This window comes from Xyrauchen texanus, chromosome 11 (assembly GCF_025860055.1).
Source record: "Xyrauchen texanus isolate HMW12.3.18 chromosome 11, RBS_HiC_50CHRs, whole genome shotgun sequence".
Lineage (NCBI taxonomy): Eukaryota > Metazoa > Chordata > Actinopteri > Cypriniformes > Catostomidae > Xyrauchen > Xyrauchen texanus.
This window is the reverse complement of record NC_068286.1, coordinates 14,310,313-14,334,459: the sequence shown is the minus strand read 5'-3', so window position 1 is coordinate 14,334,459 and position 24,147 is coordinate 14,310,313. Positions and strand designations below refer to the sequence as shown.

Here is a 24,147-nt window from a genome sequence, read left to right as displayed (position 1 = left end):
ATGCTGATGTTAAGGTTTTGGCAAAGTTACTGTCATCTCACATAGATGGTTTTCTGCCCAGCATAATATCAGAGGAACAGACTGGCTTCATTAAAGGTCGTCATTCATTTTTCAACATTCAAACCCTGTTTAATATAATCTATTCTGAAGATGTAAATAGCCCTGAATTAGTAATTTCGTTGGATTCCGAGAAGGCTTTTGATAGAGTTGAATGGGAGTATCTTTTTGCCACGTTGAGTAAGTTTGGCTTTGGAGATACATTCATATCTTGGATATGCCTTTTGTATACATCGCCTCTAGCCTCTATCAACACTAATAATTTCAATTCTGACTATATTACCCTGTCCCGTGGAACTCGCCAGGGTTGTCCACTTTCCCCTTTGCTTTTTGCTATAGCTATTGAGCCTCTCTCAATTGCACTCAGAACCTCGCCCTCATTTGTAGGGATAACCCGCAGGGGGTCAGAACACAGACTTGCCTTGTATGCCGATGACTTGCTTTTGTATGTAGCTGACCCTGTCTCCCACATACCCAAGATTCTGTCTCTATTGAAAACTTTTGGCTCTTTTTCTAGGTACAAGCTCAACCTGCAAAAAAGTATATGTATGCCTTTAAATGCAACAGTGCTTCCACTTCAAAAGTCTGATTTGCCATTCCAATTGAATCGTCTTGGTTTCAAATATTTAGGAGTTAATGTTACTCGCTCACTATCTTCCCTATTAGATGCTAACTTCACTCCTCTCCTTTCCCAAATGAAGAATAATTTTCAGAAATGGCGTAACATTCCCATGTCTATGCTTGGGAGTGTTAATGCTGTTAAAATGAACATACTGCCAAAATGTCTTTACCTATTTCAATCCATTCCCCTATTTTTACCCAAATCGTATTTTAAATCTATTGATCAGGCTCTCATCTCTTTAATATGGGAAGGGAATACTCCAAGAAACTAATTTTATGTATTATTACTGGGCAGCCAACATCCAGAAGTGTCTGTTTTGGCTGGATGCTCCACAGACATCGTGGTGCCAACTTGAGACTGGGTCATGTGTGTTGTCTTCCCTCCCTGCTCTCTTGTTTTCTTCCATCCCCTTATCTCCTTCTCGCTACACAGACAACCCAGTTGTCTGTACCTCTCTTAAAATATGGTATCAATTCAGGCGTCACTTTCAATCATGCTCTGCCTCTACTCTACTCTACTGCCCATCTGCAACAACCATCTCTTTCTACCTTCTCAGTTGGATCCCGTCTTTTGTCTCTGGAGAGAAATGGTATAGTGAGCTTCAGTGACCTATTCATGTTTTTGCCTACATCCCAGACTTATCCACCTCTCACAACTTACCCCCACTCACTTATTCAGGTATTTCCAGGCTAGGCACTGTGTCTCCAACATCTTTCCCGACTTTCCCTCCCCACACCCAATGCAACCAAGGGAAGAGTTATAAACCTCATCAAAAATCTCTCATTTCAAAAATATATAAAAGTATTTTGTCTTTTGACAAGCAGAATAGCTCTAAAGCCTCTGTTGCATGGGAGACTGAACTGGGAGTAGATTTTGGAGATGATTTTTGGGAGAGAGCCATCAAGAGAATACATACTTCTTCGTCAAGTGCTCGCCTAGGTCTTATCCAGTTTAAAGTGTTACAGAGATTGCATTTCTCACAATCAAGATTATCAGAAATGTACCCAGAGGTTGATGACACCTGTGTCAAGAGTTGAACAACTCCCTGTCTTCTTAGCCTTATGTTTGCCCTTTGTCCCAAACTTGAACATTTTTTAAACTCTATCTTCAATATCCTTTCAGACACTCTTCGAGTCCAATTAGAACCAAGCCCCCTACTAGCTATTTTTGGTGTTACACCTGTCCCACAGCTCCTTAATGGAAGACAGGCAGATGTTGTTGCCTATGCCACTCTGCTGGCAAGGCATAGGATCCTATTCTCCTGGAAATCCTCACATTCCCCTTCTGTATCCCTGTGGCTGAAGGACCTTATTTTCTTTCTAAAATTAGAGAAGGTGAAATTCACTCTCAGAGGGAACACTGATAACTTTTTCAAATGCTGGAACTCTTTTATTACTTATTTCAATGAGCTACAAACACTTCCTTAACTAGGATGAGCATTCACCCACAACCACTTTTCACTCCATTGTTTTTATTTTATTTTATTTCTTTCAAATTTTTATTTTATTTTATATTAAACGCTCACTTAATTTGGTTTCCCAGTAAATGTTTGTTTGTGCGTTTATGTGTATGCGACATGTAAGACCTATCCTGGGGGGTGGGTGATATGGGATTGGGGATGGTATGGGCTCGGGAAAAGGAAAGTTCTATTTTTGTTTTCCTCATTTAAGCTGTATTATTGTATAATGTTTGAAACTATTGTCCTGTCTTCATATAATAATAATAATAATAATAATAATAATACAAAACCTTGAACAGAACAGTGTTAGGGAGAATATTCCATAGTTTAGGAGCCAAATATGAGAAGGAAGTTCTACCTCCTTTTGAGGATTCTGATATTCTAGGAACTATTAACAGGCTATAATTTTGCAATCGTATTGAACGTGATGTAATATTGCGTGGTAGACCTTCACTTAAGTACTGCAGAGCTAGACCATTCAAAGCTTTGTATGTAGTTAACAGAATTTTTTAATTAATATGGAATTTAACAGGTAGCCAGTGTAACGATGATAAAATGGGGCTAATATGATCATATTTCTTGGTTCTCGTCAGCACTCTGGCTGCTGCATTTTGAAACAACTGAAGTTTATTTATTGATCTTGCTGGACATCCTCCCAGTAATGCATAACAATAATCTAGTCTTGAGGTCATGAACACATTAATTAGTTTTTTGGCATCAGCATCAGGGAGCATGTGTCGTAATTTAGCAATATTTCTTAGGTGGAAGAATGCTGTTCTACAAACATTGGTAATTTGAATTTCAAAGGAGAGATTGGTATAAAATATAACACTTAAGTTCTTCGCTTTTGAAGATGATGCAACAGTACATCCACCGAGAGTCAAATCATATTTTAGTGGCTTATTTGTAGAGGTTTTTGGTTCAATAATTAGTACCTCTGTTTTGAGAAGGAAATTTCTGTCCATCTAATCTTTTATTTCATTGATACACTCTGCTAATTTGGAGAATTGTGAAATCTCATCAGGTTTGAAGAAATCTAAAGTTTGGTATCGTCGGGATAACAGTGGAAATTTATTCCACGATTCCTGATAATATCTCCCAGGGGAAGCATATACAAGGTGAAAAGCATAGGCCCTAAAACTGATCCCTGTGGCACTCCATACTTTACTTTTGTTTGGTTTGACAATTCCTCATTTACATAGACAAAGTGGTACCGGTCTGCTAAATAGGACCTAAACCATGCTAATGCAACTCCACAAATGCCAATAAAATTCTCTAGCCTATTCAAGAGAATGTTGTGATCTATCGTGTCCAATGCAGCACTAAGATCTACAAGCACTTGAAGTGAAATGCAGCCGCGATCAGATGATAAGAACAAGTCATTTCTAACTCTGATAAGTGCAGTCTCTGTACTGTTATGAGGCCTAAATCCTGACTGAAATTGTTCATATATACTATTTCTCTGTAGAAATGAACATATTTGGGAGGATACTACCTTTTCTAGTATTTTCAACATAAACGGTAGATTTGAAATCGGTCTATAATTAGTCAGTTCCCCAGGATCAAGTTGTGGCTTCTTAATAAGTGGTTTGATACCTGCCATTTTAAAGTTTCTTGGGATATGTTCTAAGGATAGTGAGGAGTTAATAATATTAAGAAGAAGTTTGGGAATTATAGGAAATACCTCTTTTAAGAGCATAGTTGGTATTGGATCTAACAAACATGCTGTGGCGTTTGATGTTTCGATAAGTTTTGTTAGATCTTCATGACCTATGACAGCGAAATATTGAAGTTACATGTGAGGAAAATGTTTCTGAGCTGCTATTTCAATTTTATCAGTATAGAAGTCATTACTCTTGTGCTGTTATGTAATATCTGGTTCTGTTGAGGCTTTATTCCTAACCAATTTTGCCACAGTACTGAATAAACACCAATGATTATTGTGGTTATTTTCTATGAGTTTACTAAAATATGCTGACCTGCCAGCTTTTATTTCCTGTCTGTAGCTACAGACACTATCCTTCCATGCACTGCGAAATACTTCTAATTTTGTATTCTTCCACTTACGCTCCATTTTCCAAGCTGCTCTCTTGAGAGCATGAGTGTGATCATTGTACCATGGTGCAGGGCTTATTTCTTTAATTTTCTTCAATCGAAGGGGGGTGACACTATCAAGAGTGCAAGAGATGACTTTATTTATATTTTTATAATATAAGTTCTTCTGGGATTTGGAGTTTACTGAGTGTATGAGATAGATCAGGAAGATTATTATTTAAGCTATCTTTAGTGGTCGAAATAATAGTTCTACCTGAACGATATCGTGGTGCGTCACCTGGGTTATCATTATCTCTAACACCTGTTTTTTGTTGTAGTGATGGCGGAGAGAGAGACATAAAAGGCGCACAAGGCTTCAGAGTGAGTGAGTGAGTGAGTGAGAGAGAGAGAGAGAGAGAGAGAGAGAGAGAGCAAGAGCGATAGAGAATGTGAAACCAGAGAGACTGTCCCTGCATCTGCATGCAATATGACGTGTTTGTGTGTTTTATGTGGTTACTAAATGACGCTGAATAGTTGACAGTTCACTGCCTTTTGACTCCTTTAGTGCTCAAATTATGAACCTGCTACATGTTATACATGCAGAGTAAGGAACAAAACTAAATTATGTTCCTTTAAGAAACTACAGTGCAACTTTTAACATTATGTCCAAGCAGACATATAAAACTGGTGTCCAAGCAAAGCAAAGTGTCCAAGCTATATCTGCATGGGAGTAAATCACAACAGAAATTGAAAATAATAAATTGGACTCAGTAATAGAGTATTTCCACAATAAGACAGTACATGACAATGGAAGAATGATAAGAATAGAACATTATTAATGCGCTAATATAATATGAATATCATAATATTACGTCACCTAATTAATATTCATGAGCAAAGCTGATAACATTTATATTTTGTCCCCCTGACTTTTTAGATCCTTCCTGTGTCCCTGTCTCCGACAACAACTGCGACTTGAAACAAAGCACTTATGCCACAGTTGTTGGCAGACTTCTGTCTATAGAATGTGTTTGGGTAATGCATAAAGTGTCTAAATAGTTAATCACAAGTTTTTAGCTGATCATTTGTGGGTGAGGAACCTTTACCACTGCTTTCTATAAAGTGTCATACCTATTAGCCAATCAGTCAATAGCAGCAGTCTGTCAAAAAGATAATGTGTTCAAATCATTTAATCTATAGCACCGGGTCATCAACATCACTGGGTGAACCCTCAGGAGGCTGAACATGTGGGAAAAGGTGTGGACATATTGTAAAATGTGACTTTTGCTTCCAAAGATCAAAATACACTAAAGAGCTCTTCATCTGAATTTCACACCTACACAGACACAATATGTACAATATGTGAAATGATGTAGCATTGTTCTTGAAATCTGCATTACTCTAGATAATTATTTACCTTTTGTGAAAAAATAAGATGTAATATTTAAGATGTAACAACCTATGTTACAGGACATGCACTGTAAGAAGCAATTTGGAAATAATAATAATAAGACTTTTAAAAAATATGTAAGCAGCATAGACATTTTATATGGCTAATTGTAGCTCTGACCCATTTACAACTCATTTCACACACACAAGACACAGTGCATCTCACATCTTGGAACACTTATTCTTTCTGTCATCTCATCCACTGTAAGCCAAGATGTATGTTATTTTAAAAACAATTTGGTACTAGTTACAAAATAATTTGTATGTCCCAGTCATGTGCTGAGCATCCCTTCTGTGTTATGTATTCAATCTCAGTAAAACAAAAGATTAAAAATCAATTAAATCTGAATTACATTGTATTGTAAAATATTGTATGTGCAACATAAATGCAGTATCTTGAAGGCACTCCTTTCTCAATAATGTAATTCCCACGTCATGGTTAATCATTTGCTGGGTTCTTATTGCATTCGAGCTTCTGAACACTAAGATATGACATTATGCGTATGTATATATATCATCAGAGCCTAACAAGGATTCAGGTTTAGAAGAAGTGCAGGGGAAACTCAGTTTGAAAAGAAAGTACATTCAGAAAAGAGAGGGTAAGAAAAATCTTGAATTAATCAGTTTACTCATTTTTATCTATTCACATAAAAATATATTCTATTCTATTACATTCTATTCTCATATTATTTCCCTGTAAAAATTTTTGTTAAAACAATATTGTTTAATTCACAAGTACTTGTTTGTCTCTTCCTCTGCCATTACATGTCTACTTCTTGTTTCAGTAGTTCTTGCAGATTAACAAAAAATAACTAGTAATAAGTAAACATAGTTAGAAATAAGTAAATTGAATAGAAAGTTACCTAAACAATCTCTTTATTACTGGACTTTTCTTAAAGTGATAGATCAATAAATAATGAAATAATGAATAATTGCATTGTTTACTCTCCTCATTTTGTTCCAAACCTGTATGACTTTATTTCTTTTGTAGAACCCAAAAAGATGTTGAAATAATGTGACATGAAATGAAAGTGAATTGTGATTGAGGCTAACATTCTCACATCTCATTTTGTTTTCCATAAAAGGCATGGATTTGATACAAAATGAGGAAATTATGACAGAGTTTTCATCCTTTTTTCAACTATGGTCTGCCATGTATTATTTAAGACACACATTTGTCCACTTAATTTAGATGATCATGAAGTTATCAGTGTCCGTCGTGGCCCTGATGGCATTACTGGTGTCCCGGGCTCAGGCATTTGTGTCAGTTGGGGGTAACGGAAACACTCATGTGAGCATCACTGGTAGTGCTGTAATGGCAAAGATCTATGAGGTGTGTGAAGCAGTGGCTGAATCTGAGGAAAGAGAATTCAAACCAACAGTAAGTATGTCTGTGTTCATTGAGATCTTGTGTGTTTGTGTGTAAACTTATTGCAAAAAGTGCTGGACTTCACATATTGGTCACTGAGTTAAAGGAATAGTTCATCCAGAAAATGAAGAGAGAATTCTGTCATCATTTGCTCACAGTCATGATGTTCCTAATTAAAATGCTTTTGTTCTCAAAAGGAGACATTTTCTGGTCAAAAAGCTCATCAAAATGCTCAAGGTGTGACGGGTGACGCATATAGTTCTGTGTTCACGGATGCGCTGTTTTAAGCCATTATGGCTCACATGCATTGCTTAAAGTTCTTATACAAATAAAAAAACACAATATTACAGAAATGTAAGAGGTGACAACAGACTTCTAATAAGGAAACAGTTGAATAGAGTTTGACACTGGAGTGCACTATCATTGATCCGTAAAAATAAAAGCTCCAGGTGCAGATAAAGTTAATACCACAGAATTATTTAACTATTGTGTAAACAAATCCTGAAATAATAATATTAATAATAATTCAGTATCATATAATAATAATAAACTTGACTGGACAATAAGAAATATTATTCAAAATATAAGTGAGTGAAGTCGTTTTTGCATCCTATTAATTCACTTTATATGTATATACTGTATATATATATATATATATATATATATATATATATATATATATATATATATATAGGTAAATAGAGTTTTTTATTTCTTTATTGGTGCATATATATTTTATTTATTATATTATAAATTAAATACCATTCTTCCTTGCGTTTACTTAGTGGAAAAACTGTGGAAAACATGTATTCATTATTTTTAACTATATGTTTATTTAATTTCACATTTTGAATGAACTTGGCTACAATGGCTTTTTGAAATTATTTTAAAATCATGATTATGTAGTATACCCCAGTTGTGTGCCAAAATGGAGCCACCAGCATGGTTGCTTTAGGCCTCTGAAATTGTAAACCTGCCCATGGTAACGACTCAATGTGTAGTTACTGTATTTTGCCTTTGCAGGGCGTGCAAATTTCATAATCACAATTGTTTCGCAATTTTCACACAGGGTTCATCAGCAGAAGAGCTACTGCGGGCCTGCTTAGGCACAGCTACAGGTGAGGTTTCGGGTGCCAAGTTCCGTACAGCACTAAATCAGATCTACATGCAGAACGGCTATGTGGACCGTGACTTCATGGGCAGTGCACCACACCACTTCAATAATGAGGCTTTCAGGGAGGGACGCAACCTCATCAGTCAGGGGACAGCTGCCATTAAAGCTAATGTCCGCAGTGACAACCTTCAATCTGCCAGAGAAACACTGGGGCGAGTGTGTCACACGCTGCAGGTGGGGAAGAAAACACATTTACTTATATTATACTTATGTATAAAACTTAAAATAATTAATGAGTATTTCACCCAAAAATGAAAAATCTGTCATTATTTATTCACCCTCATGTTGTTGAGAAACCATTTGCTGTTGTTTTTTCTGTAGAATACAAAAGGACATTTTTTAATAATCTTTATTTAGTCTTTTGGGTCACACTATATTTAAGGTGGCCTTAACTACTATGTACTAACATTAAATCATAAAAGACTGTATTTTCTGTGTAACTACATGTTGTTCTGCAAAATGCCCACATTTGCTGCTAATGAGGTTGAGGTATGGGTAGATTTAGGAGTAAGGGTAGGGTTAGGCTTAGGAGTTGGAGTTAGGTTTTGGGGTAAGGGTTGAGTTAGGGGTAAAGTTACCAGTGTACAATGAAACTGTACATTATATTTACATTATCTTTTTGACAGACTGCTGCTATCAATTGATTGGCTAATAGATATAACACTTTACAGAAAGCATTGAGTGGTAAATGTTCCTCACCCACAAATGATAAGATAAAATCTTGTGATTAACTAGTTTAATTAGTTGCAGGACAAATGAAATGAAATTCAAGTACTTTAAATGTAATAACAATGCAACAACATGTATGTACATAATACGTTAATTGTATCAAATGGTTAAGTACATAGCAGTTAAGGCCACTTAATATAAAGTGGGTCCATTATTTTCATAATTACAACAATGGTTTGTAGTGACCAAGACTGTTAAGCTCCAAAAGCACCATAAAAGTAGTCGATATGACTTATGCGCTATATTCCAAGCCTTCTGAAGGCATATGATTGCTTTATGTGAATAATTGACCAAAATGTATTATATTTTTAAATGATAATCCTCCCTTGAAATTAGTGCTGGAGTCACATGGACTACTGTGCTTTTTGTCCTCTATTGACCTTAGACATGGTCATGATGAATTGTTGTGTGGAAAATTGAAATTTTCTGTTTTGTGTTAACAGCATAACATTACATAACAGCATAATAAGTAAATAATGATAGATTTCTGCATTTTTGGGAAAAAATGGTTTTACCTTTAAAAATGGTTCCATGGAAGTAGGTGAAGCAAGGTAGCAGTAAAATAGTTTGATAAAATTAGTGCTTAATATGTAACAAAACCTAAATCTAAGCATTCATTAAGAATAATTTTATTTTATTTATTAATTTGTTTTATGGTCTTACCTTTTTTTTTTTTTTTTGCAGGATTTTTACAGCCACAGTAACTGGGTTGAACTAGGTAACAAAAGTCCATATGCCAACCTCATCAGACCGGATCTCAACATTGAGAACATTGCAGGTACAAACAGCCCGTGGGAGTGTTACGAGATAGAGTCGTATGCGGGAAAGACATAAGATTATGCCATTCTGTATGCTTTTTTTTTTAATTGTTGACATGTCATGACAATGTTCTTGTGTAATAGCTCTTAAAATTAATCTTTAAAATGGTAACTAGAGATAAGTGAACAAATAACTGATAAGATGAATGAGTGACCAGGGACCAGATAGTAAATATCACATTGCATGTGACGAATTGTCATGGAACTGGGGCTCAACAGAAGCAATTTAATTGTCTCTCTTTCAACTTGAAATAAATTGGTCACACCCAACAAGATTGTAATTTATACAACAGAAGTAATTTATCACAGTCATACAAGGTTTTAATCAAAACATAATTAAACTTATTGAAATTGTTTAAAAAAAACAATTATGAAATGATTTACTATTCATGCCTATTTATTGGATATGTAAAAAAAAAAAAATGAACTGATTAGACATATTAGTACCACTTTCTATGATGCCTGTATTTATTATGCATTTGTAATGTCTCATAATACACCTTATAATATGTTGTAGCTTATAAATAATTTTAACCTCAATTTTAATACATTATAATACTAACCTAATCATATATTAGAATTCAATGCATTAAAACATGTCTAACATTAAATTATATCTGCAGAAGTTACAGTATAATGTATTGTATATATTTGAATTATATGTAGTAGGTATGCTTAAGATAAAGTGACAAAAGTAAAGTCTTCTTATAAACATCCATAAGATATTATTAAGTGATTATGGAATTTATATGCAAATGCACAGAATACAATGGACCACAAATTCATTATAAATTCTGAGAAATTAAGAAAGGCAAAAATATGTTTAATTGTATTATGTACATTTTCACATGACGTTCATATTATAAGCTTGAAAGTATTGTTTTTTTTTACAAGGGGTTATGTTATGTCACTGATCTATATATAGTCTTATGTTTAAGAAATTACTTTTACAACTTTACTTAAAACAGGCCAATACCATTAAATGGCATATGATCATGTCATAAAGCCTTATAACAGTTTAAACTATGCTGCTTTTGCATGACAGCACTTACACAATACTTAATAAATGCAGTATTGTAGAGCGGAGGAGAGCGGGGCCGGGCTGGAACAACGCACGCCCGGTCCCCAATCAGCCTGATGGGGGCGCGTGAGGGAAAAAGACGGCTGTTGACGACGGTTCGAGAGAGAGAGAGTGACATGGATCTGCTCTGTGTTTATGTGTTTTCCGTTCAGTTTGTTATTTATAATGCAAGTTTGCGAGTGGGGACTGGACTCCCCGACCGCCTCGCGGACGGCGTCCGCCCCCCAGCGGATGGCAGCGGCGCTCCCCTAGGTGGACGCCAGTGTCGAGGACTCCAAGACGGGCATCCCTCCTCCCTCCCGGGTTTCGGCAACAATGTAAAGCGGGTTATAAGGAGAAGGCGAAGGCGAGAACCAGCTTGGCAATATAAATAATAGTTTTAATAACAAACTGAACGGAAAACACACAAACATAAACACAGAGCAGCTCCATGTCCTTCACTCTCTCTCGAACCGGGCGCGCGTTGTTCCAGCCCCGCCCTCCTCCGCTCTACATACATGCATACATGCATATATACATACACACATACTTGTATGCGTGCGTAGGCATGTATGTATGTATTAGGGCTGTCAATCGATTAAAATCTTTAATCGATTGACAGAGGGCATTCCCAAAGGATGTGTTCTTGAATTCATAATAAAGGAAATGGAATAGAATGCAGGGGTCTCAAGGCATGTTTTTAAACTAATTTTAATTTGAAATGGTGTCTTTAAAATGCTTAATTCATGGTGCAAGTCATGGTGTGTAGATCTTGAAATAGTCCTCTACAGAACGATTTGCTAACTTGCATTCAGGTCACACTTACCTACTGACACGTGAGACTAGTCTGGTCTTACATGCACATAAAATAAAAACAAGGCTCAAACTGTAAAATTATATATTCAAATGATTAGCTGTAAATCTCATTACGGTGCCGTATTATGTCATATAACGTGTCCAATGTCACCATCATTTGTAAAAATGTGCCTGGGTTTGTTCCTGGCAGGCAGCAGATACCCTAATCAGAGCCTGTAAGGCTGAGTAGCCTGCCAGGAACAACTCGCAACATGTTTCTAGCTATTGCATGATGTTTCAGGAAGTAAACAAAATAAGCTGTTAAACAAAGAATATTAATCACAGAAATGAACGCTTTAAATTTCCTAGTGCTAGTTTTGATGATTTTGTGTCTTTAATAAATGGTGTCCCGATTAATTAATCGCATACAAATATTTGCTGAGAAAGCCCCTCATATAACTCAATATATAAAGATTATTCATATTTATATCAATTTATAGCCTAATTATAAACAGTTATCTTTAAATATTAAATAAAAAAAAATATATATAATAAAAAATATTCAGATAATTAAAATGCATTACATTCTTGTAGCAGAAGAGTTAATCATTGATAAGACGATACAAAAAGCGGCTTTAGAATAGCCTGTATTGTTTACTACCATATTATTGATCATAAGTCAATCATTGGCACACAGTTCACAGCAATCCATTTCACAAGTGAATTTGTCAATCAGTTCGAGATTTATTATGAGGGCTTGTTTAAGGGCCCGTCAATTTACACCTACGTCAGACATGCTTGTGTAGCGTCTGTGTTGCGTCATAAACATAAAATGTTTAGGTCACTGTGTCAAGATGAATATAGTTTAATACTTTAGTGTATTAATCTTCAGTGTATTTATCTGACCTAAGTTCCATACTTTTAAACAATTAACACAGCCATCAAAAATACATTTAGCCATACAGCATCACAAAATGTTTTCAGGCTAATTTATTCAAGTAAATGTTGACGTTGGGAAATGAAGTGCTATTCAACCATGGTCCATTTAATGAATTAAATTATGAATCGTAATGAAAAGTATTTTGATTAAATAAACATGTCTATATGTAGCATTTCAAATATTGATTATTAATATTGTCTATGTTTCTAAAAAAAAACACATATATGTAGTTTATTATAACATTCTTACAGATAATTCATACTGAAAAATGTCATTACCATTAAATTACCATTTCAGCAGTTATAATATGAATTTCTTTGAATGTCATTTAATTTTTAATTTTCTTTCCACAATTCAAATGTAATTTAAATTCAGGAATTAAACAAATATTTGAAAGATGTTCTCAATTCAATTATGAATCATTCACAACCCTGATGTGAATATGTGCATATGTGTTTACATGCAGATGTTACAATGCCAACATGCAGTGATTGTGCCAGTGGCAGCTGTCCAAACCCTCTTCTGCCTGCCATTCTGAATGGGAAGTATCTCACTTCAGGATACATGGGCTTGTTCTCCTCTGACAAACCTCAGGGTGAGGAGACCATCAGTTTAGCTTTAGGAACACAAGCACACACAACACTCTGCTCTTGAATAATACAGATGTTATATTATCATTACATCTCATTTATCTCTCTGGCAAAGGTAAATGTAGCCATGGTGGGGATACTGATCTCAGCAGTAGCCAGAATCCTCGTGGTGGGATCAGTAAAGATGAGCGCCATTCCTATAATTCCGACCTACACAATAGTGCTGTAAATCTGGCATCTGAGGCCACCTTGGACCTGCTAGAAGATATCCGTGGTGCCATTGGCAACAAGGACTACCTTCGGTAAGGGAGTAGTTGGAAAAAAAAAAAGTATTTTGCCTTGTTTTACAGTAAAGATATCTTGTCTTTAACAAGATACATAGAATAATAATTATAATATTAATAATAACTTAAAAATCACTTTTAATTAAGTTTATTTTTCTTACCCCATTGGACAATTATTATTATTATTTTAAAAAAAAATTAAGAATGAACCTCACTAAAAAAAGACGAGAGAAAACAAGACAAATTATGAAAGTTTGAAAGCTTTTGAAAGTTAGTGAGGACACAACAGAGCTACTTCCCTTAATAACATGCTCTCTTTGTAAGAAAGCCTGTACTTAAGCCACTAAAAGTGTCTGCTAAATACAGTACTATGTAAATGTCTTATTGTGTTGAAATTGTTGCCTTTAAAATGAACCATCTCTTTCTGCCAGGCTGATGGGTATTGCACGATCTGCAGTGCTGGCCTTTGTCATTGACACGACAGGCAGTATGTCAAATGACATTGCAGAGGCCAAAAGAGTTGCTAACAACATCATCGACAGCAAGAAAGGAACTCAAGATGAACCATCTGAATATATTCTGGTGCCGTTTAATGATCCAGGTGAGCTGCTGAAACTACTTTTTGTTTTATTAGTCTCAGTGAAGCAAAAGTAATCAGACAAAGCCCAAATGAATTAAAAATCTAAATTGAATCTGTATGAATTTGTAGGTTTTGGACCACTAATAAGGACCACAGATCCAGATGTGATGAAGTCAGAGATCTCCAAGCTCAACGCTGCTGGGGGTGGGGACATCCCAGAAATGTGTCTGTCAGCACTTCAGGTACAGTGTTGTGTGGGACTTATGTTGTTCCAAACCCATATAGCATTCTGTCTTATGTGTATTTCAAGTCTTCGGAAGGCATATGATGTCAAAAATGTAAATAGTTTTTCAGTGGAAATCTTTGCGTCTTTTGCGCATTCATGAGCACTATGAGAAAAGTTTGTTTACAGTGGCACACATTCACATAAGAACATATGTTGTTTTTACACGTGAACCACTGTAAACATTACATTGCAGAAAAATAACAAAAGGTGGTAGACCAGAATAAAAAGAAAACTGTTAACTCCATTTTGTTCACTAAAATACGAGGAGCACCTTTTTCCAATGTATCCAATCTTTTTCTTACTGTGCTCCTTTCCTCCTTTCTGTCTCTCTCACAGTTGGCCCTTACAGGCGCTCCCTCCTCTTCATTTATATATGTCTTCACAGATGCCATAGCTAAGGATACATTCCTAGAGAAAACCATCATCGCCTTGATCCGCAGCACCAAGTCAACGGTAAAAATATTTGTTTCAGAACAAAAAACAGGATTTGTACAACTATCAAAATGCTCAACATAATGAAGTCCGTGTAACAGTACGATCTTTACTGAAGTATCCTGCTTGCTGATCATATCGTCTTCATCATCAAAATTGTCCCCAGCTGCCCATCCATTTCCCACTTTTCCATCTGACGCCTTTTCTTTTCAGGTCTCTTTCTTCATGACATCAACAAAGAGGATGAGAAGAGCGTTGAACGTACAGCCACGTTCACAGTTTCAAATGTACTATGACATAGCCTTGGTTTCTGGAGGTCAAGCCATTGAAGTCTCAAAGTCCAGCCTCTCTCAAGCCACTGACATAATTGTTGACACCTCTACTTCAGCCCTGGTATGACATATAATATGCACTCTGACATTGTAAACACCTTACAAATTATACATATTAACTGACATATTAAATGTGCAATAAGTACATTTTCCACTGACTGAAATTACAGTTGTATTGGATTTATGTTGACACCTAGTGGGGTGGATGCAGTAAAATGCAAGAATAGTTTACCATACCAGTGCCATTGTTTAAATGTGCCATTATCAGTCAGCCATGATTCATTTGAGTAGAAGTGTCCGATAATCGGGGAATTACCTAGTAGTAGTTGGCTGGCCATGTGATCTCAACATGGCGGTCCCCATGAGGCTGCCTGTCACAACCTCGATCTGACAGCCCTCTCCTTCTTGTTATCTGTTAATGAGTTTTATGTCTGAGTGCATGGCTCTGTTGTGTTTTTTGTCTGCCATGCGCTCTTCTGACCCAGCCCACTTGTTTCCTCTTGCCACGCCTCCTCGTTTAGTCCTTGTAATGGTTTGCACCTTGTCATGTTGATTGTCTGCAGCTGTCTCTCACTTGTCTTCATCTACATATTGTGTCTTCTTCCTCTTGTGTTTGTCAAATCAATTTGTTCATCTGTTCGTCTGTTCGTCTGTTCGATCCTTGCTCCAATTAAGAGTCGGTCATTGTTATTATTTTTTTCATGTTTAGTTTGTTTTCTCTACCCGTGAGAGTTTTGTGTTTGCCTGTTTGTTTTTCTTTTGTTTAATACAATAATTTATTTTACGCATTCCTACATTTGGGTCCTCCCAAATGCACGATTCGACCACTAATGGACCCAGCAGGTGTTGATGTGTGTTGTTTTTTTTTCTGATTCTCCGGTTTGCCAAAGAGCTGCCAAAACTTTAAAGCTCTTTGGTCTCCGTTAGGGGAACCAACCGGTGAGGGAGCATTTGCTGGAATTTCTAGCATTGACCTCGGGTTTGAGCTTCAACCAGGAATGTCTCATTAATCTCTTTGTGGCAGGCCTGGTTGAGCCCATCAAGTCTTGTTTTCCTGTTGGGGGTGAAGAGTGGTGTCTTACTGAGACCATAACATTGGCTTTAAAGTGGGATTAATTTATCTCAGCCTGTGTGTCGGAATTCTTTTCTCTCTTCATCCCAGCTCAAAGACATCGATGCCCCCTCACTGACGGTGGGTGCTGCAGCCCCTCTTTCCACTAATGGCCATGGAGGCCGTTCCCCTGTTGCTGCCAGCCTTCCTGGCCATGGAGGCCATTCCCCAGTCGCTGCCAGTGCTCACGGCCACGGAGTCTGTTCCCCAGTCAATGCAAGCATTCCCAGCCACGGAGCCTGTTCCCCACTCGCTGCCAGCACTCCCGGCCATGGAGGCTGTTCCCCAGTTGCTGCCAGCATTCCTGGCCATGGAGGCCATTTCCCAGTCGCTGCCAGTGCTCCTGTCCATGGTGGTCGCCGCACAACATTTCCAGTTCCCTGTGGTCATCGAGTCTGTCCATTTGCCTGTTGCCATGGAGTCTGTCCAGTTCCCTGAGTCTATCGACGAGTCTGTCCTGTTCCTTGTGGCCATTGACGAGCCTGTCCAGTTCCTTGAGGCTGTCAACGAGACTGTCCAGTTTCCTGTGGATGTTGACAAGTCCGTCCAGTTCCCTGAGGCTGTCAACGATCCTGCCCAGTTCCCCATGGCCGTCGACGAGACTGTCCAGCCCCCGGTGACCTTCGACGAGCCTGTTTAGTCCCATGTGACCGTCGACTATCCTGTTCTGTCCCTAGCGGCCATTGACCAGCCCTTTGCTCAGACCAGTGTCCAGCACCCCATCAGATACCAGCTACAAGTCTGTTACTCATCCCAGTAACCAGAACCCATTGGTCACCAGTGACCAGTCTGTTGATCAGTCCAGTAACCAACACCCATCAGACACCAGCTACCATTCTGTTGCTCAACCCAATAGCCAGCTCCCATCAGACACCATTCTGTTGCTCAGCCCAGCAACCAGCACCTGTCAGACACTATCCACCAGTTTATTGTTCAGCCCTATGAGGTCCCTGCCCAGTCTGATCAGACCTCTGCAATCCACACTCGGTCTGACCCAGTCCTGTCCCCTATGAATCCCGACCAGTCTGTCCAGTCCTCTGTGGCCGCTACTGAATTCACCAGCTGCTCAGTGGCTCTGAATTTGCCTTAGTCTCTGGGTTCCCCTCCAGTTCGGCCTTGGCCTCCTGGTCTATCCAGTCCTCTGGACCGTTCTCTGGCTTTGCCCTGGCCTTATGGTTCTCCTACAACTTTGCCCAGTCCATCTCCCTCCCACCCTCCCTGGTCTGTCATCTGTCCCTCGGACTTGCCTGTCTAGTTTGGATGCCAGGTGGTGTCTGTTGGGGGTGGGGGAGAGAGTTCTGTCACAGCCCTCTCCTTGTTATCTGTTAATGTGGTGTTTTCTGTTTTGTGTTTGAGCACATGCTATACATTTCTTTAGGTGTAAAACTTCTTTAAAGCTGCACTACGAAACATTTTGCTCTCTAAATAACACTACTAAGTTGTGTTTTGGCACTGCTCTTCTGCACAGATGGATCTCATGATTTGAGCTTACCTGGACATCGCCTTTGTGTTCATGACTGGGAGATACAGTATATCTATTTTCATGTTGATATTATGTTGTTCTATTAAAATTTTAAAACTGAAATATAATTTGCCATGATAATGATAAAAAACACTAATATTTATATATTTTGAATTAATAAATTAAATTTACACTTATAACACTTTTCTGACTCTACAGTCAAAGCGCTTTTACATAGATAACAAACCCCCACAAGATACCAGCATATTTTAATATGATCATTCAAGTGTTTTATCTACTATTAATGTTTGTATTGTACTAAACTTATCAATTTGCAGTAAGAGGTAAAACTTGTGATATGGCTGATATGAGTTCAATGGAAGACTTTATTATTTTATATTATACGTATTGTAAAGTCTCAGTTGATAAAGCGAGTAAAACCTTAATACTTCAACAGTATTAAGGTTCAATAATGATGGCGATGAAATATCCTTTATTAAACATGAAAATAATATGCACAAATATGCTATATAAAATTACAACAGTACATTTAATTAATCATTTCTTTAGCAGTAAAGTTATAATAGATAGATGGTTACATACTAAACAAATTAATAAGTACACTACTGTGCTATGAAATCTGTAAATTTTAAACAACTTGATAACACATTGTAAACAGACAGACTAACTGCTAAAAGGACGATAAGCGATAGCTTGCGCATTTCTGTGAGTGCAGGAAGTACACACACACTCTTAGGGAACCTGGAAACTACAGCAATGTTATAAAATACTCAGAAGTCATACGAGTGTGACAAGTATTATAATATTCAACAACCCTACCAGACAACATATCCAAGCACAGCATGTAAAGAACTTCTCCAAACATTTAACAGATATACTGCAGCATTGTTGTCTTGAACTGTGTGAAAGTGGTGACTGACTAAACTGAACAGTGTCATTTCCCAAGCTGGTATGCACGACAGCCGGTGCTTATTTTCTGTGTTTACGGACATGACATATTGAAGTTAAGGTGAACAACATAAGCCTATGATTTCTCGCCAAATCCGACCTGACAGCTAAAGATATATATTTTTTTTTAGGTTTACCATAGTTAGTTAGGATAAGGACATAGTTTTCATGTACTCAATCAATAATGGCATTTTGTTAATTTTTAACCAAAAAATCTTCCGTAGTGCAGCTTTAATGAGGAAAAAATTGCTGAATGCACTTTAAAAAATGTATTTACTTTTCATGAATGTATGCACTTTCTTCTTCTGTCAGGTAACAATTTTGCAGCGTTCCAGGAATCCAGGACGTGTAGAGAGTTTTCCCTTCCTCCTGGATGAGTCAGTTTCCAACACTACCATCTATATCACAGGGAGTGACCTCATATTTACCCTACACAGCCCTACAGGTAAAATCAAAGGTCATTTTAGTATATACAAATGTGAACGTATTTGTGGCAGGGTGGAGGGCGGGGCCGGGTCCTGATCCTACACACCCAGTCCCGTATTAGGCTAATTATGCCTCCGTGAGGGATAAAGGTCGACTGCAGGGGATCGTGCGGGAGAGAGAGATCGTTAACGGACATGTCCGTCATGTGTAGGATCACGACCCGGCCCCACCCTGCCACAGTATTATATTATATTAGTTGTCAGTTGATTATTATGTGCATGACCTTGGTGCAAATCATCAAAATAACAGTTTCTCTACAATAATATTGGCTAATAGAATGTGCTTGCTTAAAGGTGTGTCTCAAGATAGCATGGTTGCCAATGGACCTCTGGGAATAATTCAGAAAGTAGGAAACCTGCAACGAATCCAATTGAATGGAAATTATGTGGGCCTTTGGCACATTGACATGAAGTCAACACAGTCCTACACCATTAAAGTAATTGGTGAGTCAACATTTACTGATTGAATAAACCAATCCAAAAATATGCTATGGGTGTTTTTACACTTCATTTTTCATTTACATCTTAATTTTTACTCAGTATGTTTACAAGTGCAGTTTTAATTGAGCTACAGTGAGTTTTGCATAGTTGAGCTACAGTCTTCATTTGGCTTTCCAAATATGTATGTCACAATTCGTATTCTAAAGTTTGAAGTCAGCCAAGAAGTTGAAACTTTTTTGAGGTGCTTCCATCGTACACGGATCTGTTCAGGGCTTTATTAAAGCCCGCTTCTTCTAGCTTTTTGGCGACTTCTTAAAATGTTTGCTGTCCCTTGTTTTTCCTCTGTCCATATACAGTATTTAAGAATGTTAATGTTACCTTTGTCCTTCGGAGCATGCGCACGAAACTGAGGCCAATTGGTCCAATTAATGTGTTTACATGCTGGATGAAGCCGAGCCACAATTGCATTCTCCTTTGCAAAAATCGAACCAGTATGATTTCATTTACACTAAAGAGTTTGCATGACATTTTAAAAAGATAACCCCACCCAAATGGAACTACATCAGCATACTCCAGTTTGAGAGCCTTGCAATCCACACATAAGTGAGCAATCAAGAATGAACCAACCGCGAATGTTGATGTAAAGTATTAATTAAAACAAAAGCTGTGGCACTCTGAGGTGTCTGTTGCTTGTATTCATACTCTTTTTTTTTTTTTTTTTTTTGTTGTTGTTGTTTTTGTGTCTTTCCAATGTAGACAGTTTTATTTCTTTTGTGTTTGATTTACCATGTGTTTTTCAGGTCAGAGTGCGATTACATTCATCTATGACTTTGTGGAGGAATTCAAAGGACCGCATCCTGGATATGCTGTTATTGATGGACGCCCAAAAGCAGGTTTGAAACATTGTCATGTTTAACTATTAAATAATTCTTAAATTAAGCCTGAAACATACTCTATGTAAATACACAAGATGCCTCTATCTACTGTGTGCAAGTTTGATTTCATGTGTCGTTGATTCTGAAACGTGTCAGACCACAATTAATGACTTCACGTTGCATTCTCAACATTGCCACAAAGGGAGCTATAGCAGACATTATAGCGGTATCTCTTTCGATTCAACCACTGTCATGGCGGAGCAACAGTTTGAGTTTGAAGAGATTATTGTCAATATACTGCAGTTGATAGTATATTTATTGCAACTTATGTGACATTCATTTTTTTTTATTTATTTTATTTTTGAAGATAATCTCCCTATTAAGTACTGAGGTTTGTTATCACCACAGTATTGGAAGAAAGCATGTTAATGTTCAACCGTATGTTTTTGGTCTTTCACACCAGAGTTTTGAACAATACTGTATGTATAGATAGAGTTTGTCAGTAGATTCTTTGTTCTTTATTTAGGCATACCAGCTAAACTGTTGCTTACACTCACTGGAGACAAAGGTCCAGAGGTTCTGGAGGTGCAGGAAGTTGCTCTCGTGGAGGTGTCAGGGCTCAGAGTGTCTAATGGAACCACAGAGAAAATGGGTGATGGAGCTTTCCTAGTTACCATGAATGATGTCCCAGAGGGAGAGTTTGTGGTGTGGCTGAAGGGAAAAGACACGACCTCCTCTAGCCTTTTCCAGAGACAGAGCACCACACAGATGTCTCAGTCCAAAGTCACCATCAAGGTACAAACTGCACGCTTTGTTGGCACATAAAACTGTCAACGTAACTTTAAATGATGATTCTCATTGGGGGCCTGGGTAGCTCAGCAAGTCAAGACTACCACACCTGGAGTCACAAGTTCGAATCCAGGGCTGCTGAGTGGCTCCAGTCAGGCTTCCTAAAAAACCAATTGGCCCAGTTGCTCATGGTCGCCATTATGTGGTTGTCGCTCTCGGTGGGGTGCGTGGTTAGTTGTGCATGGATGCCGTGGAGAATAGCGTGAGCCTCCACAAGCGCTAGGTCTACACGGTAATGCGCTCAACAAGCCATGATAAGATGCGTGGATTCATCCTCCACCATCCGGATTGAGGCGAGTCACTACGCCACCATGAGGACCTAGAGCGCATTGGGAATTGGGCATGACAAATTGGGGAGAATAGGGGCGAGAGAGAGGAAAAAAAAAAGATGATTCTCATTGCTGCAATAGGCTTTTTTTTTTTACTGTGTTACACTAAGAAAAACAATAAAATGTTATTAAAGACACTTGTTACCATGATGTATAATTACATGTATTAAATGTATTTTTTTGTGCTACAGTAATGAGAATCAGGGGGAAACATTTGCTTAATTGTCTTGAAAATAATGTCACAATGCAAAAAAATCTCAATTTTATTTTTGCTAAATATATTTTACTTTTTGTTCTTTTGAATTTTGGGGTAAAATGTAATCTGGTCATCTCTTTTTCAGCCTTTTATGACATTTCTAAAAGCAGTAAAGTTATTAAATTAATCTTGTAGATTCAATTTATGAACACAAGGCCAATTCATAATGCCATTTTATACAATTAAATGTCCTATTGTCTTTTCTCTTATATCTTATTTTACCACAGGCAATGGTAGACAGCACCATGCTACCAGGACAAGAATTTAAACTAAACTTTACTGTAACAACCAATGGAACTGGTGGTGTCTACAAAATTCGTGCAAGTAATGACAAAAGCATCCCTATGAATTTTCCAGAAATGTAAATGACCTCTTAAACTATCAATTCTTTTACACCACTTTTCTTATCAAGAACAAAAAAATAACAAAAATGTGTGTGCCACACTTGTGTCTGTATCATCGCAGGCTCACCCTTGTAAGTGGAGGCAGTGCTCAAGGGACAGTATCTCTCACTCCTCCTGCTAACACTGTCTCAGGCACAGACGTTACTCTCACTATCGAGGCAGAAGGTGTTGGAGGAAGTGACTCTAATTATGCTGTGTTTCGCCTTTCTGTCCTCTCCAAGGTAACATTGAATGAGCTCAAACAGACTGAAGCATTCTGCTGTTGTAAAGTTGAACTTTCTGTGGGACAAAATGTGGCCTTAGATAAAGATATAAAATTGGGATGCTATTTTTCATGCAATTTTTAACAGAGTGACATATAAGCCAGTAGTTCAGTGATTGGGCACAGCATGTTGAACTGAAGGAGTGCAATAGACTGCAATAAACATTTATTTATTGTATTATTGCTATATGCTAGCCTAATAAAGTGGTCACAGAATCCAGTAAAAGACTGATACATTCTCCCTTTACTGTTTCAATTCAGGTAACCGACTTAACACCTCCAAATTGCGAAATAGTCAGTGTTCAGGGCAGTTGCTCCTCCTCCTCTTGCAGCTCGTCAAACTGGGAACTGTCTGTCAACATCACAGATGGTAATGGCACAGGTATCGAGAGCATTACCATCCAGCAAGGCAATGGAAACCTCACTCAGAAGGAAGTGGTAGACACCAGTGTAACAGTGGTCATGGGTCTATATAAGGCCACATGTTGCTCGCCTTCTGTGACTTTGTCTGCTGTTGACAAGGTGGGAAACGTGGGCAGATGCACATACAGCATGGAGACCAGTGCAGCCTCTCCGCTCATCAGCATGTCCCTCCATCTGTGGGCATGTCTGTTTGTAGCATCCATGAATTTGCTAAGTGATGCCTTCCCTATGTGATGATACAGAGCTCTTCCAATCAAATACACAAGCATCCTATCCATTGCTTAATCTTTTCTTAAACCCTCTACTGTGAAATAGTGTAAAATGTGAAGAACCATGCTGCTTATTCCAACTGAATTATCAAAATACTAATGCATGTAATACACAATACAAATAAATGTGTTTGCTAATATATAATTTTTTCTATTGTCCTGCCCAGATAAATAAAGAATGTTTGAAATAATGTTTTTTAATGAAAACTTAAGGACAAGTTATACGTAGACCCATAGAGCATTTTTGTTATAAATAAAGTAGTGTTTTTATTTGCTTTGGATGAAGTGGTACATGTTATCAGATGAAATGTCAATCTATAAGACAATCTAAAGCAGCTATTCAAGTGCTAAAATATAAGCTTCATTATTAAAATAGTGTTCTCCATTAAAGCTTTGTCAGGAGGCAGGACCCAAAAGCAGATTGAAATAAAGGATCAATCTCATATAGCAGCAAATGACAGCTGAGTGCAAACAATGCCCAAACGAAAGTGCAAATTTACAGAAGATTTGCACAAGAAATTCCCATGCTTTCATCCCGGTCGAGATCTGTGGGAATCAGAATGTATGACATGTAAAGCTGGCACTTATGAGTCAGTTGCTAATAAAGGTGCAAGTGATTTAGAAGCACACATTAGCTCTGAGATGCAGAAAGGGTCAGCAAAAGGTGAAAGTTCCACGGTCTAATTTTTGCGACCAGGTAAAATTGTTATCACATTGCTTCATTTTCCAAGGCCATTCATAATAACAGTAATAGTAATGAAGGTACACTCATGGCATCAAATATTCTATTTTAGTATATGGACATTCAAAAGAAATTTGGACATTTTTATGTATGTATATACTGTATATATTTATGCTATGCTAATAGAATGTCTTTTTCACTGTATTAAAGTTTGCATTCATAGGAAAACTGTTTTGAACCCCATGCTCCAAACATGAAATACAAAACCGACTGTAGAGCGCATGGCAGGGAAACCACAACCCAAAGCTGTGCGCTCACAT

The 24,147-nt window shown here is 37.6% G+C and overlaps 1 protein-coding gene and 1 long non-coding RNA gene across 2 annotated transcripts; one reads left to right on the top strand and one right to left on the bottom strand.

Moving 5' to 3' along the window:
• Positions 1-6,813: 6,813 nt before the first annotated feature.
• On the top strand, positions 6,814-23,304 carry vwa11 (von Willebrand factor A domain containing 11). The gene is made up of 16 exons (XM_052137859.1): positions 6,814-7,002; positions 8,060-8,338; positions 9,578-9,671; positions 12,973-13,101; positions 13,212-13,398; positions 13,812-13,981; positions 14,090-14,202; positions 14,583-14,699; positions 14,892-15,071; positions 18,865-18,997; positions 19,332-19,481; positions 20,279-20,371; positions 20,880-21,148; positions 22,015-22,148; positions 22,253-22,412; positions 22,715-23,304. Exons 1-16 carry the CDS (start codon positions 6,814-6,816, stop codon positions 23,108-23,110), a joined length of 2,793 nt encoding a protein of 930 aa, XP_051993819.1. The 3' UTR covers positions 23,111-23,304.
• Positions 6,835-9,706, bottom strand: LOC127651847 (uncharacterized). Its single transcript, XR_007971620.1, has 3 exons — positions 8,443-9,706; positions 8,240-8,332; positions 6,835-6,976 (listed from the first exon to the last, which is right to left on the bottom strand). It is a non-coding gene; the product is annotated as an uncharacterized LOC127651847 (long non-coding RNA).
• Positions 23,305-24,147: the final 843 nt, after the last annotated feature.

Coding starts and splice junctions, on each gene's coding strand:
- vwa11 (XM_052137859.1), top strand. CDS start 6,814: ATGATCATGAAGTTATCAGTGTCCGTCGTGGCCCTGATGGCATTACTG. Junction 14,700..14,891: donor TCCGCAGCACCAAGTCAACG/GTAAAAATATTT, acceptor TTTTCTTTTCAG/GTCTCTTTCTTCATGACATC. Junction 20,372..20,879: donor TGATGGACGCCCAAAAGCAG/GTTTGAAACATT, acceptor TTCTTTATTTAG/GCATACCAGCTAAACTGTTG.